At 53.2% G+C, this 16,445-nt stretch overlaps 1 protein-coding gene across 1 annotated transcript in view; it reads right to left on the reverse strand.

Annotated features, from left to right (window-relative positions):
- Window positions 1-16,445, reverse strand: part of cdh17 (cadherin 17, LI cadherin (liver-intestine)) — a 213,119-nt gene that overhangs the window by 55,795 nt on the left and 140,879 nt on the right. Inside the window, exons 14-15 of the mRNA XM_070876328.1 lie at window positions 5,155-5,399; window positions 3,513-3,643 (exon numbers count right to left, since the gene is read on the reverse strand). Coding sequence (XP_070732429.1) covers window positions 3,513-3,643; window positions 5,155-5,399 — 376 coding nt within the window. The remainder of the gene's footprint in view (window positions 1-3,512; window positions 3,644-5,154; window positions 5,400-16,445) is intronic.

Here is a 16,445-nt window from a genome sequence, read left to right on the forward strand (position 1 = left end):
TTTGAGTCACTGGGGCTAATTTTAACCTTCGCCGGTTGGACGATAACCTGGCAGAGCAGATTGTCCACCTGTTGCAGAATTAATGGAATGAAAATCAAGTGAGTTCTACAATGGGCACGTGATCTCTGCCAAATTATCGACCAGACGGCGGGGAAATTTACCGCTATTGATTCTCCAAGTAATTTAAAAAAAAGAGTAGATCAGGATCGCAGAAGGTGAGGTAGGGGTGTAAACAGACAATGTGATGCAATTGGGAAAAGTGGTCTTGGTGATGGCTGTAGGTTTTAAGATTCAAATAAAATGCTGAAATTGTAGGGGGGAGTATTTTCTAACAGCAAATTTCTCGTGGGCAGTGGGTGGGCTCAGCATCAGCTCCACCTTCCCAAGCAGTATACATTTTTACTCACGGGCCTCATTTACATCCCAACAGGTGCCTGCCCATAATGATGTAAAAAGGCGACAGCTGACAGGCAACTATTGGGCAGCTCAGAGGAGTTCAATGTGGGACAATATGAGGTCATTCACTTTGCATCCAAGAAAGAGAAATATTTTCTTAATGTCGAGAGAATAGGAACTACGAATGAGCATAGAGGTTTGGATGTTCAAGTACACAAACCACTAAAAGCTAGTGCACAGGTACAAAAAGTAATCATAAAAATGCCACTGGATTGTGGGCCTTTATTTCATTAGGGTTGTAATACAAAGGGGAGGAAGTTATGGTTCAGTTGTACAGGGGACGAAATTGCCCAATGCCCCGATTGGGGGCAGTAAACTTCCGGGGCAGGACCTTTAGCGCCTGCCGTGGAGGTCCCGACCCCCCACCGCAGAATTCCCCTTCCCGCGCTCCACTTCCTTTGTGAGCGGTAACCGGGGTGCTACAGGGGCAGGGAGTCAAGCGCTATGCGGATGCTCCATGTAGCGCTGAGGCACTTCCACGCCACTTCCCTTCGCTTAAAGGAGAGGGCCGCTGCGCATTCCGCACGGCTACTGATGGCCTCCACTCGGCCACCAGGGCAGCATGTAACCGGGCCAGCAGCACGGCACCCAAGAACGAGTGCCAGGCTACACAATGACAACCCGGACGGACCATGCTTGGTCCACCATTGTCGAGCCGTCCTGAGCGGTGGGAAAGACAGAGATGGAGTGGGGAGTGGTGCGGGGCTAGGGTGAACTGGGACTTGAGGCAGTGGATTGGGGATTGGGGGGGGGGGGGCGGGGTAGGTACCAGGGACTGGGGGGAGGAGGGAGACAGGGGAATGGGGTCGGGGGTGAGGGAGAGTGAGGACTGGGGGTCAGGGATGAGGAGGGAAACTGGGAAATGGGGGTTGGGAAGAAAGGGAGACTAGGGAATGGGGCCAAGAGAGAGAGATTGCGGAATTGGGATCAGGAGATGGGGAAGATAAAGAGACTGGGAAATGGAGGTCGAGAGATTGGGGCTCAGGCAGGGGAAGAAATGGAGACGGAGAAATGGGGTTGGGTTTAGGGCTCAGGTGGGGCAGAAAGCGAGAAGCTGGGGAATGGGGTGGGCGTGAGGCCCAACATTCTTACAGAGCCAGAAGAAGCAGCAGCAGCTGTCAGGTGATAGGGTGAGCAGTGCTATGAGAGGACCAGCCAGTAAAGGGGTGAGTGAACCTTGGGAACTTTACCCAGGGTAAATAGTGAAAGATTGTTTATACTGGTGGGCGAATGGTGGATGGAGAGTGAAGATTCTCACTGGAAAGAACCAAGGGGAATGGAGAAGGAAGGCTTTTGAACTGAGAGCTATTATACCATGGCATCCTTCACAAGTGGCTATTGAGACAGAGATTAGAACATCATTTAAACGTTATGGCCCAGAATACACCTCCCGCAAACGACATTTCACCCAGGCACAATGCCACGAACAACTCCCGTGCAAGTTTAGCGTGGCGATAACCCATAGCCGTGACAACGTCATCACCGTGCGCAGCGCCCCAATAGGGTAGCGCCCCCTTGGGGCACAAGTTAAAGGAGAGGTGTGGGCCATTACAAAAAAAATCCGCCGATTTTGCCGAGCGCCCCATTGGCGCTTTGAACGCAGGGTCCATGCCGCGATCGGTCAGTCCAGTACTCTGCTTGAGTGCCGGGCTGTTGACATGGCACCCCCGCTCCCCAGTGGTCCAGGTAAGACCATTTTTATAGTGCAGAGTTTGCAGCTTGAGTCCTTCCCTTTAATTAAGGGAAGAGACACACCTACGTGGCCCAGTGCGTAGCATTGTGCCCCGTTCCCGACGCATCTGCCCCGCTCGCGCCCCAGAAAGGAAGTGGAGCGCATTATTTTGTGCTCCACTTTGTTTCGGGGCTGATAACCTGAATTTAGCGAGCGGGACGGGACTTCTGTGCCTGCCGCAAAATGTTTCGCCCCAAACAGGTCACAACGGAAGTTTTCCCCCCGCAGGTTCCACTACACCCTTCACTGGCTGCCAGCACAGGCACAGTCACTCGGGGCTGAGTGGCCTCATCAGGTGCTGTAATTTCTACCTTTCTATGAAAATCCTCCTTTATTGAGCCTGAGCCCAGGGATTGGTTCAGAGGTGTCGGTGATGTGCTGAGTTTAAGATGATGTGCCCTGTGAAAAATGGCACAAAAACCAAGCTCATGGCCCTTTGTGGGATCTCTTGGTTTGGTTCAGGTCTGTACCAGTCGCTTTTGATGTGTGAGATCCAAGTACGGATTGGCTCTGACTGAGGCTTCTAGTTCAGTTGGCACCTTCACACAGAACCTTCGTACAGAGGTAGCCTTGAACTCAGATAGCGAAATAAGGAACAATGCATACCTGCATGGGTACTGGAAATAACATGGCAAAAGGCACAGTCAAACATGTAACCACTGTCTGTTTTCAAAGACAGTGCAAATGTAGCTAATTGGTTTCAAAAGCTCTTACTCGGGGTGACTAATTATTTGGGCTGGAAGGCCACTTAACAATACTGCATGTGCAGTATCACTTCCAACGGCAGGAGCTGGTGAGAGGCTTGTCCAGGACTCGTGATTGGTGCACGGTTGGGCACCTTAGGGGGAACATTGGTGTGCAGCCCTCAACAGCTCACCAAACTTGTTAAGTGGTCCTCCAGCCCAAATAATTTTCCACCCTGACTTACACTAAACCCAAGGAAATATCTCGAGTAAAAACCCCAAAATGCAACACTTACCCCAAAAATATATTTTTTAATATATTAGTATTGATACTATTATTTTCAATAATATTATACTCTGCTATAAAAGACTGAAACTAAATCACTACAGCATATAAGCAGATAATAGATTGTCTTAATCAAGTGTATTTTGACAAAATACAATCAAATTAAGTAAAATGCAAGGATCATCATGCCTCTGGAACTCCTGCTAGCTGACACATGCTACCAAGGATATTGTTGATTTATATTATTTGCCTATTTTTTCTCCATACCGTTGTCCTTGAGTAGAAATTCAGAATGGTCCCTCTAGTGTAAGCGCAAGACTCTTTGCACTTTAAAGAATTTATTTATAGTGCTTACCTTCCTCCATTGCAGTGACCCTAATATTATAACGTCTTTCCTTCTCTGCATCCAGCTTATGATTAATGAAGATCTCTCCAGTTTTAGGGTCAATCCTGAACCATTTATGTGGATCAGATGTTAGTTCATATCTAATCAATCAGAAGCAATTTATTAGTCTTATTTCTCAGTCAGAATAATATCCATCACTCACACTGTACAATTTAAAACAACTATGTGTGTTTTTTTGTCTCGAACCTGAGATGGTACTCTTCCTACAAAAGAATAGCTAAAGGATAAAGTGATAAAAAGGACTATGAGTAGTACTTCAATTTGAAGTATTTTTTTTACTTTTAACGTCCCTCACTATTAAGTAACTTCAATAATATTATACTCTGCTTAAGCAACAAAATCCACACAGTTTACCAGCACAGACCACTGGTAAGCTTCCCACTGCATTTCCAGCTATGACCCTTCTACCCATTAGGGCACTGGCCTCCGGAGGAGCCAAATGGAAAGAATCCCAGATCTCAGTGACAGGTCAATCCCACCAGTTCCCATCAATGAGCCAGTCTGTCTGCCCAAAATCAACAGTGTGCTGGAATATCATGTATTGTATTACCAAGTTTGTCACATATGAATGACTCACATCCTATTTCCCATTGACATGCACATTAGAAAATACCTTCTTGGTTCCATAGAGAATCCCCTTCCCCCCCCCCTAATCCCCATTGACAAATGAGGCCCGACCGCGAAAATAGTTCAGGCCTCTGGCTGCTGCCATTGGGTGGGTGTCCCGATTGTTTCGCCCACTGCTGATGCGTTGTGCACCGTGAAAATATAAACCCATGTGCCTGAGTCACTGTTTAATGATTTGACCTTCAGATTTGTATTAGATGCTGTTTCCAAGGATACCAAATTTCAGACACTCTGAACCTGAATTGGTTGTGTAGTGAAGATCTTCCACGCTAAGTATGTAAATGACTGTATCTGTAACTTGGTCTTTTTAACAAGGTCATTCAGCTTCTTCTGTTGATCTTTGTGCAATGTGAAGTCATGGAATTTTCCCAAGTCTATTTATTTTGTTAAAGGAGGTGAAACAGACACAAGTTCTAAATGGAGAAAATTCTATGAAATTTCTTCCTAACTTCATAGGTAATTGCAATAAATCTGCAGGCCATCAAACAAACGGTATCAACTATATTACTTAACCCAATTTCCCGTCCCTCAGCCAACAAAATGGCAAAGGAGGTTCATTAAGCTGAATGGCCGACTATTAGTCCAATGTTTTTACTTTATTCAATCAATTAAATTCCACGGATGGCATTTCCATGGTATCAGTAGAAATGGAGCCATTGAGTATTTGATTACTTGTGTCGATGCTTGCTACTTTAATGTTCAAACCTATTTATATGTTAATAGTCATTCCACTCCTACGTAACAAAGTAATCAATATACCATGAACTACTTTTAATGGGGGCTGTTTTGCTTAGCCTTTTTATTAAGGCTTTGGCACTTGGCTTAACTTTCTCAACAATAATTCTCAAAAATCTTGAATCTTAACCACCTGTGTCTGTTTATGCAAGTCTTAGGTGACCATTTGTGGTGTGTTTATGTATACATTTACATATGTTTCAGTAACCAGATTCTGACCATTTAGTACCTCACTCCAGCACCTTCGGGGTCTTTGGCTTCCACTTTAAGCAAGCTATCACCCTTGGAGGCATTCTCGAATATCCATTGTCGATATGAAGACTTTAAGAACTGTGGTGGTTCATCTTCATCGGTCACATTAATGGTCAGAAAAGTGAATGAGCTTGAGTTGTACATCACTCCTTTTACTAGTGGTTCTGGATTTCTGGCACTGATCGTTAAATTATAAAATGAACACTCTTCGAAGTTTAGCATCTAGAGGAACAGAAGTAGTAGAAATAATTAAATGACTCAGCACAGAAAAACAAAGAAAAACAAATTTCAATGTTATCTTTTAGGTACACACATCAAATTTTAAGTTAATTCCTTCGATGTTTTATATTCAATAAGTGTAATCAGTAAACACTGATAAAACAAACACAGGGTTTTACCTAACTACTGTTTCACTTCTTTGAACTTTATATTGATGTCATTCTGTAAAGCATGCATTCCATATTCCGCCACCAGGGAGCGCATCCCCTGAAGTCCCAAGGGATCCCAGCATCCCTTGGGAGCACTGTATATAAGCTGGCCCCTAAGGCCTGTTCCTCACTCTGGAGTGTCTTAATAAAGACTGAGGTCACTGCTACTTTAACCTCCCTGTGTGCAGTCTCATCTGTGTTAGGAATACAATAACTGGCGATGAATATTCGAATCCAATGCAAAGATGCAGCAAACTGAGGGCATCCTGGAGAAGTTCTTGGAGGGTGAGGACTGGGAAGCCTATGCCGAACGGCTAGACTAGTACTTTGTAGCCAATGAGCTGGACGGAGAAGGAAGCGCTGAAAAAAGGAGAGTGGTCCTCCTCAAGGTCTGCGAGGCACCAACCTACTGGCTCATGAAGAATCTTCTGGCTCCAGTGAAACCCACAGATAAGTCGTATGAGGAACTGTGTACACTGGTTCGGGAGTATCTTAACCCGAGGGAGAGCATGCTGATGGCACGGTATCGGTTCTACACGTGCCAGCGATCTGAAGGTCAGGAAGTGGCGAGCTACGTCGCCGAGCTAAGGCGACTTGTAGGACAATGTGAGTTTAATGGCTACCTGGAGCAGATGCTCAGTAACTGTTTTGTACCGGGCATTGGCCGCGAGACCATCCTACGAAAACTTTTGACTGTAGAGGCACCGACCCTCAGTAAGGCCATTGCGATAGCACAGGCGTTTATGTCCACCAGTGATAACACCAAACAAATCTCTCAGCACACAAGTGCTAGCAATGTTCATAAAATAACTGGAACTGTGTTTGCAAGCAGAAATGTACAGGGCAGAAACACGAGTCTGCAACTGCCAGCAGGCCTCAGGTGAACCAGATGACTCAGAGTCCGCAACAAAGGATGAATGCAATGCAATTCACACATTGTTGGCATTGTGGAGGCTCCCGTTCAGCCTATTCATGCCGCTTCAAAGGGTATGTTTGCAAGAGCTGTGGAACAATGGGGCACCTCCAATGAGCTTGCAGATGAGCTAAAGCTCTGCAAAACCTGCTAACCACTACATGGCAGAGGAAGATCGGTCCATGGTTGATCAAAGCAACTTCGAGCCTCAGAGAGAGGAGGCAGATGCTGAAGTACATGGGGTGCACACATTTTCGGCGAAATATAATGCTAAATGTAAAATTGAATGGCTTACCCATAGCCATGGAACTGGACACTGGCGCTAGCCAATCCATCATGAATAAAAAGATGTTTGAGAGACTGTGGTGCAACAAGGCACTCAGACCAGCCCTGAGCCACATCCACACGAAACTGAGAACGTACACTAAAAGCTCATCACTGTCCTGGGCAGCACCATGATCAAGGTCATCTACGAGGGCACGGTGCATGAACTGCCACTCTGGATTGACCCGGGCAATGGCCCCACACTGCTTGGAAGGAGCTGGCTGAGCAAAATCTGCTGGAACTGCGATGACATCCAAGCGCTATCATATGTCGATGAGGCCTCATGTACCCAGGTTCTTAACAAATTTCCTTCCCTTTTTGAGCCAGGCATTGGAAACCTTTCCGGGGCGAAGGTGCAGATCCACTTGGTCCCAGAGGCACGACCCGTTCACCACAAGGCGTGAGCGGTACCTCACATGATGAGGGAGAGAGTGGAAATCGAGCTGGACAGGCTGCAACGCGAGGGCATCATCTCCCCAGTGGAATTCAGCGAGTGGGCCAGCCCGATTATTTCACTGGAACAAAAGTGATGGCACGATCAGTATTTGCGGCGATTATAAAGTAACTATTAATCGTTTCTCGCTATAGGACTGATACCCGCTACCTAAGGCAGACGACCTATTTGCAACGCTGGCAGAAGGCAAGATGTTCACCAAGCTCGACCTGACTTTGGCCTACATGACGCAGGAGCTGGAGGAGTCTTCGAAGGGCCTCACCTGCATCAACACACACAAGGGACTGTTCGAATTCCAAATGGGCATCTGTTGTAGATGGTCAGCTGCAGCGCTCTTCCAGAGAAACATGGAGAGCCTACTCAAGTCGGTACCACGCACGGTGGTTTTTCAGGATGACATATTGGTCATGGGTCGGGACACCGTCGAGCACCTACAAAACCTGGAGGAGGTCCTCCAGCGACTGGATCGCGTAGGGTTGTGGCTGAAGAGGTCGAAATGTGTCTTCATGGCAACAGGAGTGGAGTTTTTGGGGAGAAAGATCGTGGCGGACGGCATTCGGCCTACAGGCGCCAAGACAGAGGCTATCAGGAACGCGCCCAGGCCACAGAACGTCATGGAGCTGTGGTCGTTCCTGGGACTCCTCAACGATTTTGGTAACTTCCTACCGGGGTTAAACATCCTCTTAGAGCCCCGACATGTGTTATTGTGTAAAGGTGAGAACTGGGTATGGGGAAAAAAACACTAATTGCTTTTGAGAAAGCCAGAAACATTTTATGCTCCAACAAGCTGCTTGTATTGTATAACCCGTGTAAAAGACTTGTGTTAGCATGTGATGCGTCGTCGTACGGAGTCGAGTGTGTATTACAACAAGCTAATGTTGCGGGGAAGTTGCAACCTATCGCCTATGCCTCCAGGAGCTTGTCCAAGGCCGAGAGGGCCTACTGCATGATTGATAAAGAGGCATTAGCGTGTGTGTTCGGGGTAAAGAAAATGCATCAGTACCTGTTTGGCCTCACATTTGAGCTAGAAACCGATCACAAGTCCCTCATATCCCTGTTCGCTGAAAACAAGGGGATAAATACTAATGCCTCAGCCCGCATACAAAGATGGGCACTTGCGCTATCAGCGTATAACTATACCATCCGCCACATGCCAGGCACTGAGAACTGTGCGGATGCTCTCAGTCAGCTACCATTGCCCACCACGGGGGTGGAAATGGCACAGCCTGCAAACTTGTTGATGGTGGCGCAGCCCTCAGACTTGTTGATGGTCATGGAAGCGTTTGAAAATGATAAGTCACCTGTCACGGCCCGCCAGATTAGGACTTGGACCAGCCAAGATCCTCTGCTGTCCCGAGTAAAAAACTGTGTACTGCATGGGAGCTGGGCCAACATCCCCGTTGAAATGCAAAAACTAATCAAGCCGTTCCAGCGGCGAAAGGATGAGCTGTCCTTTCAGGCAGATTTCCTGTTGTGGGGTAACCGCGTAGTGCTACCCAAAAAGAGCAGGGAGACATTCATCCCGGATCTCCACAGCACACACCTGGGTATAATAATGATGTAAGCGATAGCCAAATACCTCGTGTGGTGGCCCGGTATCGACTCTGACTTAGAGTTCTGTGTATGGCAATGCCACGTGTGTGCTCAGTTAAGCAACGCGCCCAGAGAGGCATCACTAGGTTTGTGGTCCTGGCCCTCCAGACCATGGTCGAGGATCCATGTCGACTATGCGGGCCCGTTTCCCGGTAAATTTTCCTGGTGGTGGTGGATGTTTTTCAAAATGGATTGAATGTGAAATAATGTTGGGAAGCACCACCACTGCCACCATTGAAAGCCTGAGAGCCATTTTTGCTATCCAAGGCCTGCCTGACATACTGGTGAGTGACCAAGGGCCATGATTCACCAGTGCCGAATTTAAAGAATTCATGACCTGCAATGGGATCAAACATGTCACCTCGACCCCGTTTAAACCAGCCTCCAATGGGCAGGTAGAGCGGGCAGTACAAACAATCAATCGCGCCACTGTGTCACGGGAAATTGATCTGGATGACCCTGTGTATGTGCTAAACTATGGACATGGTCCCAAGTGGATCGCGGGCACGGTAATAGCTAAAGAAGGGAGTAGGGTGTTTGTAGTCAAACTAGACAATGGACAAATTTGCAGAAAACACCTGGACCAAACGAGGCTGCGGTTCACAGACTGCCCTGAACAACCCACAGCAGACACCACCTTTTTCGAGCCCACAATACACACCCAAAGGATCAACGACACTACCCCGGACCAGGATATTGAACCCATCATCCCCAACAGCCCAGCAAGGCCAGGCTCACCTAGCAGCCCTGCAGAGCCAACAACACGCCAGCCCAGCGAGGGCACAGCCAACACACCAGAACAGAGATTTGTACCAAGGTGGTCCACCAGGGAAAGAAAGGCTCCCGACCACCTCACCTTGTAAACAGTTTTCACTTTGACTTTGGGGGGGAGTGATGTTGTGTATCTGTAAAGCATGCACTCCCATATTCCGCCACCAGGGAGCACATCCCCTGAAGTCCCAAGGGATCCCAGCATCCCTTGGGAGCACTGTATATAAGCCAGCCCCTAAGGCCTGTTCCTCACTCTGGAGTGTCTTAATAAAGACTGAGGTCACTGTTACTTTAACCTCCCTTCGTGCAGGAACACAATATATATTATCTCATTTCTCTCTATCTGGATATTCTTGTACTGCACACCATCTCTGGCTAAGGAATTGATTAAGACACTTACTCCTAGACTACTGCCACTGCCTTCCCATAGATGGATGCACAAGAGAAGACAAGTGATTCATTACCTGATGTCCCTCTGGGGAATTGTCTAACCTCCTCTTGGCTTTTCACCCTGAGGTTGTACTTGGCACTGGGGACTTAATTGGTGGGGCTGCACAATTCAGTCTATATCACCCTTGATTTTAACATAAAAGGTGCAGATTTAAATTTGAGAGAAATGTATCATTACAATTATATATAGAATTGTAGATTGTATGGGTATAAGAGCAGTCTGATCTGCACCGGATGTCAGTGGCACAAAATGATTTATCCAATACTACTTCACATTATATATACTAAAACAAAATACTGCCGGTGCTGTAAACCTGAAATAAAAACAGAAAATGCTGGAAATACTCAGTAGTCAGGCAGCATCTGTGGAGAGAGAAATAGAGTTAACATTTCAGGTCAATGTCCCTTCATCAGAACTGGAAAAAGTTAAGAGATTTAACAGGTTTCTAAGTGAGTATAGGGGCAGGGAAAGTGGGGAGGGGAAGAAAGAACAAAAGAAAAGGTATGTGATAGGAAGGCAGAAGAGATTAAGAGACAAAAAGGATGATGGTGCAAAGCAAAAGGAGATGGTAATGGGACAAGTTAAGAAACAAAAGATGAGTCGAGATAGGGTGTAAATGGAAATAGCAGAATCATCAACAGGTGCCATGTGAAAGAGAGAAAAAAAAAGAAAAAAATGGACAAGTTTATTTGTACTGTAAAAATGGCCACCCCTTGTCTCTGATTGGTCCCCTTGGAGGATAAGCCACACCCTGATGTTTCTCTGGAAAGTGTAACAGGAACCGCCCAGCCCAAGTTCCCACTGACTTCGCAAATTGTAACTCGATCCACTTTGACTCTCAGAAGCCACAGAGAATAGATTTCCCCAGAAGCCACCAAGTGCCAGCTGAAGTCCCTTACCCCAGCGCAAGTGCTGCCTCCCCCAGCCAAAGTCCCTTGCCCCAGCGAATGACCCCCCTCCCCCCGCCATAGATGGGGCATTGTGTGTGGATTACTAATGGGTTTATTGGGTATGAAGTGAATAGTGACAGTGTTGTGACTTCTGCATTGGAAGAACCTCTATCCCCTCTGATCCCCCACCCTGTCTCTCTCTTCCCATCCACCCCGTCTCTCTCAACCCCACCCCACCTCCCCCATGTCTCACTTCCCCCCCCAGGCTCTCTCTCCGCTTCAGACTCTCTCTCTCTCCCCCCCCCAAGCTCTCTCTCCGCATCAAGCTATCTCTCACCCCCATCCAGCTCTCTCTCTCTCTCCCCTCTGAAGGCCTCTCTCTCACCCCCAAGCTCTCTCTCACCGCCGCCCCCTCCCCACCTCCGCAAGCTCTCTATCTCCCCTTTTGTCGACCACTGCTAACACAGCTCAGCTCTCTCTGCCCACTCGGCTGCCTCTCTGCCCACCTGGCCACCTCTCTGCCCACCCGGCCACCTCTCTGCCCACTCGGCCACCTCTCTGCCCACTCGGCCATCTCTCTGCCCACTCGGCCTCTTCTCTGCCCACTCGGCCACCTCTCTGCCCACCTGGCCACCTCTCTGCCCACTCGGCCTCATCTCTGCCCACTCAGCCACCTCTCTGCCCACCTGGCCACCTCTCTGCCCACCCGGCCACCTCTCTGCCCACTCGGCCACCTCTCTGCCCACCTGGCCACCTCTCTGCCCACTCGGCCTCATCTCTGCCCACTCGGCTGCCTCTCTGCCCACCTGGCCACCTCTCTGCCCACCCGGCCACCTCTCTGCCCACTCGGCCACCTCTCTGCCCACTCGGCCACCTCTCTGCCCACCTGGCCACCTCTCTTCCCACCCGGGCACCTCTCTGCCCACCTGGCCACCTCTCTGCACACCCGTCCACCTCTCTGCCCACTTGGCCACCTCTCTGCCCACCTGGCCACCTCTCTGCCCACCCGTCCACCTCTCTGCCCACTTGGCCACCTCTCTGCCCACCTGGCCACCTCTCTGCCAACCTGACCACCTCTCTGCCCACTCGGCCACCTCTCTGCCCACCTGACCACCTCTCTGCCCACCTGACCACCTCTCTGCCCACTTGGCCACCTCTCTGCCCACCTGACCACCTCTCTGCCCACTTGTCCACCTCTCTGCCCACTTGGCCACCTCTCTGCCCACCTGACCACCTCTCTGCCCACCCGTCCACCTCTCTGCCCACTTGGCCGCCTCTCTGCCCACTCGGCTGCCTCTCTGCCCACTTGGCCACCTCTCTGCCCACCTGGCCACCTCTCTGCCCACTCGACCACCTCTCTGCCCACTCGGCCTCATCTCTGCCCACCCGGCTGCCTCTCTGCCCACCCGTCCACCTCTCTGCCCACCTGGCCACCTCTCTGCCCACCTGGCCACCTCTCTGCCCACCCGTCCACCTCTCTGCCCACCCGTCCACCTCTCTGTCCACCTGGCCACCTCTCTGCCCACTCGACCACCTCTCTGCCCACCTGGCCACCTCTCTGCCCACTCGACCACCTCTCTGCCCACTCGGCCTCATCTCTGCCCACTCGGCCACCTCTCTGCCCACTGGACCACCTCTCTGCCCACTCGGCCTCATCTCTGCCCACTCGGCCACCTCTCTGCCCACCCGTCCACCTCTCTGCCCACCCGTCCACCTCTCTGCCCACCTGGCCACCTCTCTGCCCACTCGGCTGCCTCTCTGCCCACTCGACCACCTCTCTGCCCACTCGGCCTCATCTCTGCCCACTCGGCTGCCTCTCTGCCCACCCGTCCACCTCTCTGTCCACCCGGCCACCTCCCTGCCCACTCGGCCACCTCTCTGCCCACTCGGCCACCTCTCTGCCCACTCGGCCACCTCTCTGCCCACTCGGCCTCATCTCTGCCCACTCGGCCACCTCTCTGCCCACCTGGCCACCTCTCTGCTCACTCGGCCTCATCTCTGCCCACTCGGCCTCATCTCTGCCGACTCGGCCACCTCTCTGCCCACCTGGCCACCTCTCTGCCCACCCGGCCACCTCTCTGCCCACTCGGCCACCTCTCTGCCCACCTGGCCACCTCTCTGCCCACTCGGCCTCATCTCTGCCCACTCGGCTGCCTCTCTGCCCACCTGGCCACCTCTCTGCCCACCCGGCCATCTCTCTGCCCACTCGGCCACCTCTCTGCCCACTCGGCCACCTCTCTGCCCACTCGGCTACCTCTCTGCCCACCTGGCCACCTCTCTGCCCACCCGGCCACCTCTCTGCCCACCTGGCCACCTCTCTGCCCACCTGGCCACCTCTCTGCCCACCCGGCCACCTCTCTGCCCACTCGGCCACCTCTCTGCCCACCTGGCCACCTCTCTGCCCACTCGGCCTCATCTCTGCCCACTCGGCAGCCTCTCTGCCCACCTGGCCACCTCTCTGCCCACCCGGCCACCTCTCTGCCCACTCGGCCACCTCTCTGCCCACTCGGCCACCTCTCTGCCCACTCGGCCACCTCTCTGCCCACCTGGCCACCTCTCTGCCCACCCGGCCACCTCTCTGCCCACCTGGCCACCTCTCTGCCCACTCGGCCACCTCTCTGCCCACTCGGCCACCTCTCTGCCCACCTGGCCACCTCTCTGCCCACCCGTCCACCTCTCTGCCCACTTGGCCACCTCTCTGCCCACCTGACCACCTCTCTGCCCACCTGACCACCTCTCTGCCCACTCGGCCACCTCTCTGCCCACCTGACCACCTCTCTGCCCACCTGACCACCTCTCTGCCCACTTGGCCACCTCTCTGCCCACCTGACCACCTCTCTGCCCACTTGGCCACCTCTCTGCCCACTTGGCCACCTCTCTGCCCACCTGACCACCTCTCTGCCCACCCGTCCACCTCTCTGCCCACTCGGCTGCCTCTCTGCCCACTTGGCCACCTCTCTGCCCACCTGGCCACCTCTCTGCCCACTCGGCTGCCTCTCTGCCCACCTGGCCACCTCTCTGCCCACTCGACCGCCTCTCTGCCCACCTGGCCACCTCTCTGCCCACCCGTCCACCTCTCTGCCCACTCGGCCACCTCTCTGCCCACTCGGCTACCTCTCTGCCCACCTGGCCACCTCTCTGCCCACCCGGCCACCTCTCTGCCCACCTGGCCACCTCTCTGCCCACCTGGCCACCTCTCTGCCCACCCGGCCACCTCTCTGCCCACTCGGCCACCTCTCTGCCCACCTGGCCACCTCTCTGCCCACTCGGCCTCATCTCTGCCCACTCGGCAGCCTCTCTGCCCACCTGGCCACCTCTCTGCCCACCCGGCCACCTCTCTGCCCACTCGGCCACCTCTCTGCCCACTCGGCCACCTCTCTGCCCACTCGGCCACCTCTCTGCCCACCTGGCCACCTCTCTGCCCACCCGGCCACCTCTCTGCCCACCTGGCCACCTCTCTGCCCACTCGGCCACCTCTCTGCCCACTCGGCCACCTCTCTGCCCACCTGGCCACCTCTCTGCCCACCCGTCCACCTCTCTGCCCACTTGGCCACCTCTCTGCCCACCTGACCACCTCTCTGCCCACCTGACCACCTCTCTGCCCACTCGGCCACCTCTCTGCCCACCTGACCACCTCTCTGCCCACCTGACCACCTCTCTGCCCACTTGGCCACCTCTCTGCCCACCTGACCACCTCTCTGCCCACTTGGCCACCTCTCTGCCCACTTGGCCACCTCTCTGCCCACCTGACCACCTCTCTGCCCACCCGTCCACCTCTCTGCCCACTCGGCTGCCTCTCTGCCCACTTGGCCACCTCTCTGCCCACCTGGCCACCTCTCTGCCCACTCGGCTGCCTCTCTGCCCACCTGGCCACCTCTCTGCCCACTCGACCGCCTCTCTGCCCACCTGGCCACCTCTCTGCCCACTCGACCACCTCTCTGCCCACTCGGCCTCATCTCTGCCCACTGGACCACCTCTCTGCCCACTCGGCCTCATCTCTGCCCACTCGGCCACCTCTCTGCCCACCCGTCCACCTCTCTGCCCACCCGTCCACCTCTCTGCTCACCTGGCCGCCTCTCTGCCCACTCGGCTGCCTCTCTGCCCGCTCGGCCGCCTCTCTGCCCACTCGGCTGCCTCTCTGCCCACTCGGCCACCTCTCTGCCCACCTGGCCACCTCTCTGCCCACTCGGCTGCCTCTCTGCCCACTCGGCCACCTCTCTGCCCACTCGGCCACCTCTCTGCCCACCCGTCCACCTCTCTGCCCACTCGGCTGCCTCTCTGCCCACCCGGCCACCTCTCTGCCCACCCGTCCACCTCTCTGCCCACTCGACCACCTCTCTGCCCACCCAGCCACCTCTCTGCCCACCCGTCCACCTCTCTGCCCACTCGACCACCTCTCTGCCCACCCGGCCACCTCTCTGCCCACCCGTCCACCTCTCTGCCCACCCGGCCACCTCTCTGCCCACTCGGCCACCTCTCTGCCCACTCGACCACCTCTCTGCCCACCCGTCCACCTCTCTGCCCACCCATCCACCTCTCTGCCCACTCGGCTGCCTCTCTGCCCACCCGTCCACCTCTCTGCCCACTCGGCTGCCTCTCTGCCCACCCGGCCACCTCTCTGCCCACCCGTCCACCTCTCTGCCCACTCGACCACCTCTCTGCCCACTTGGCCACCTCTCTGCCCACCCGTCCACCTCTCTGCCCACTCGACCACCTCTCTGCCCACCCGGCCACCTCTCTGCCCACCCGGCCACCTCTCTGCCCACCCGTCCACCTCTCTGCCCACTTGGCCACCTCTCTGCCCACCCGGCCACCTCTCTGCCCACCCGTCCACCTCTCTGCCCACCCGGCCACCTCTCTGCCCACCCAGCCTCCTTCAATCAGCAGCACACGTGGTCAGACTGATTCCGATGCAGGTTCCGGCATTTCCTGTTCGGGCAGGAGGCATCGGGGGCAGGGACTTGACTAGGCTGGAAGATCGGGGTTGAGGATTCAACAAAAAAAGCACAGTACAAATAGTCACTGCGAAAAAAAATATGGGGGCAGGGGTTACAGTCTGAAATTGTTGAACTCGATGTTGAGTCCAGAAGGACCACTTCACATTAGTCAGTTTGATTAATTTTAGTGCAAATCCTCGCTAAAGTGTGGTGCCAAGATTTGGATACAATGGGGCCTCCCGAAAAGGCCTCTGACCGTCGGAAAGCGGCAGCCAAGCGTCAGAGTCAAGTGGCCAGCGATTTGCGGTCGAATGGCTGCCGCCAGCGATATTCACATAGTTGATTTTTGGAATATTGTGTTCAGTTTTGGTCTCCTAATCTGAGGAAGGACGTTCTTGCTATTGAGGGAGTGCAATGAAGGTTCACCAGACTGATTCCCGGGATGGCAGGACTGACATATGAGGAGAGACTGGATCGACTGGGCCTGTATTCACTGGCGTTTAGAAG

This window comes from Pristiophorus japonicus, chromosome 1 (assembly GCF_044704955.1).
Source record: "Pristiophorus japonicus isolate sPriJap1 chromosome 1, sPriJap1.hap1, whole genome shotgun sequence".
NCBI lineage: Eukaryota > Metazoa > Chordata > Chondrichthyes > Pristiophoridae > Pristiophorus > Pristiophorus japonicus.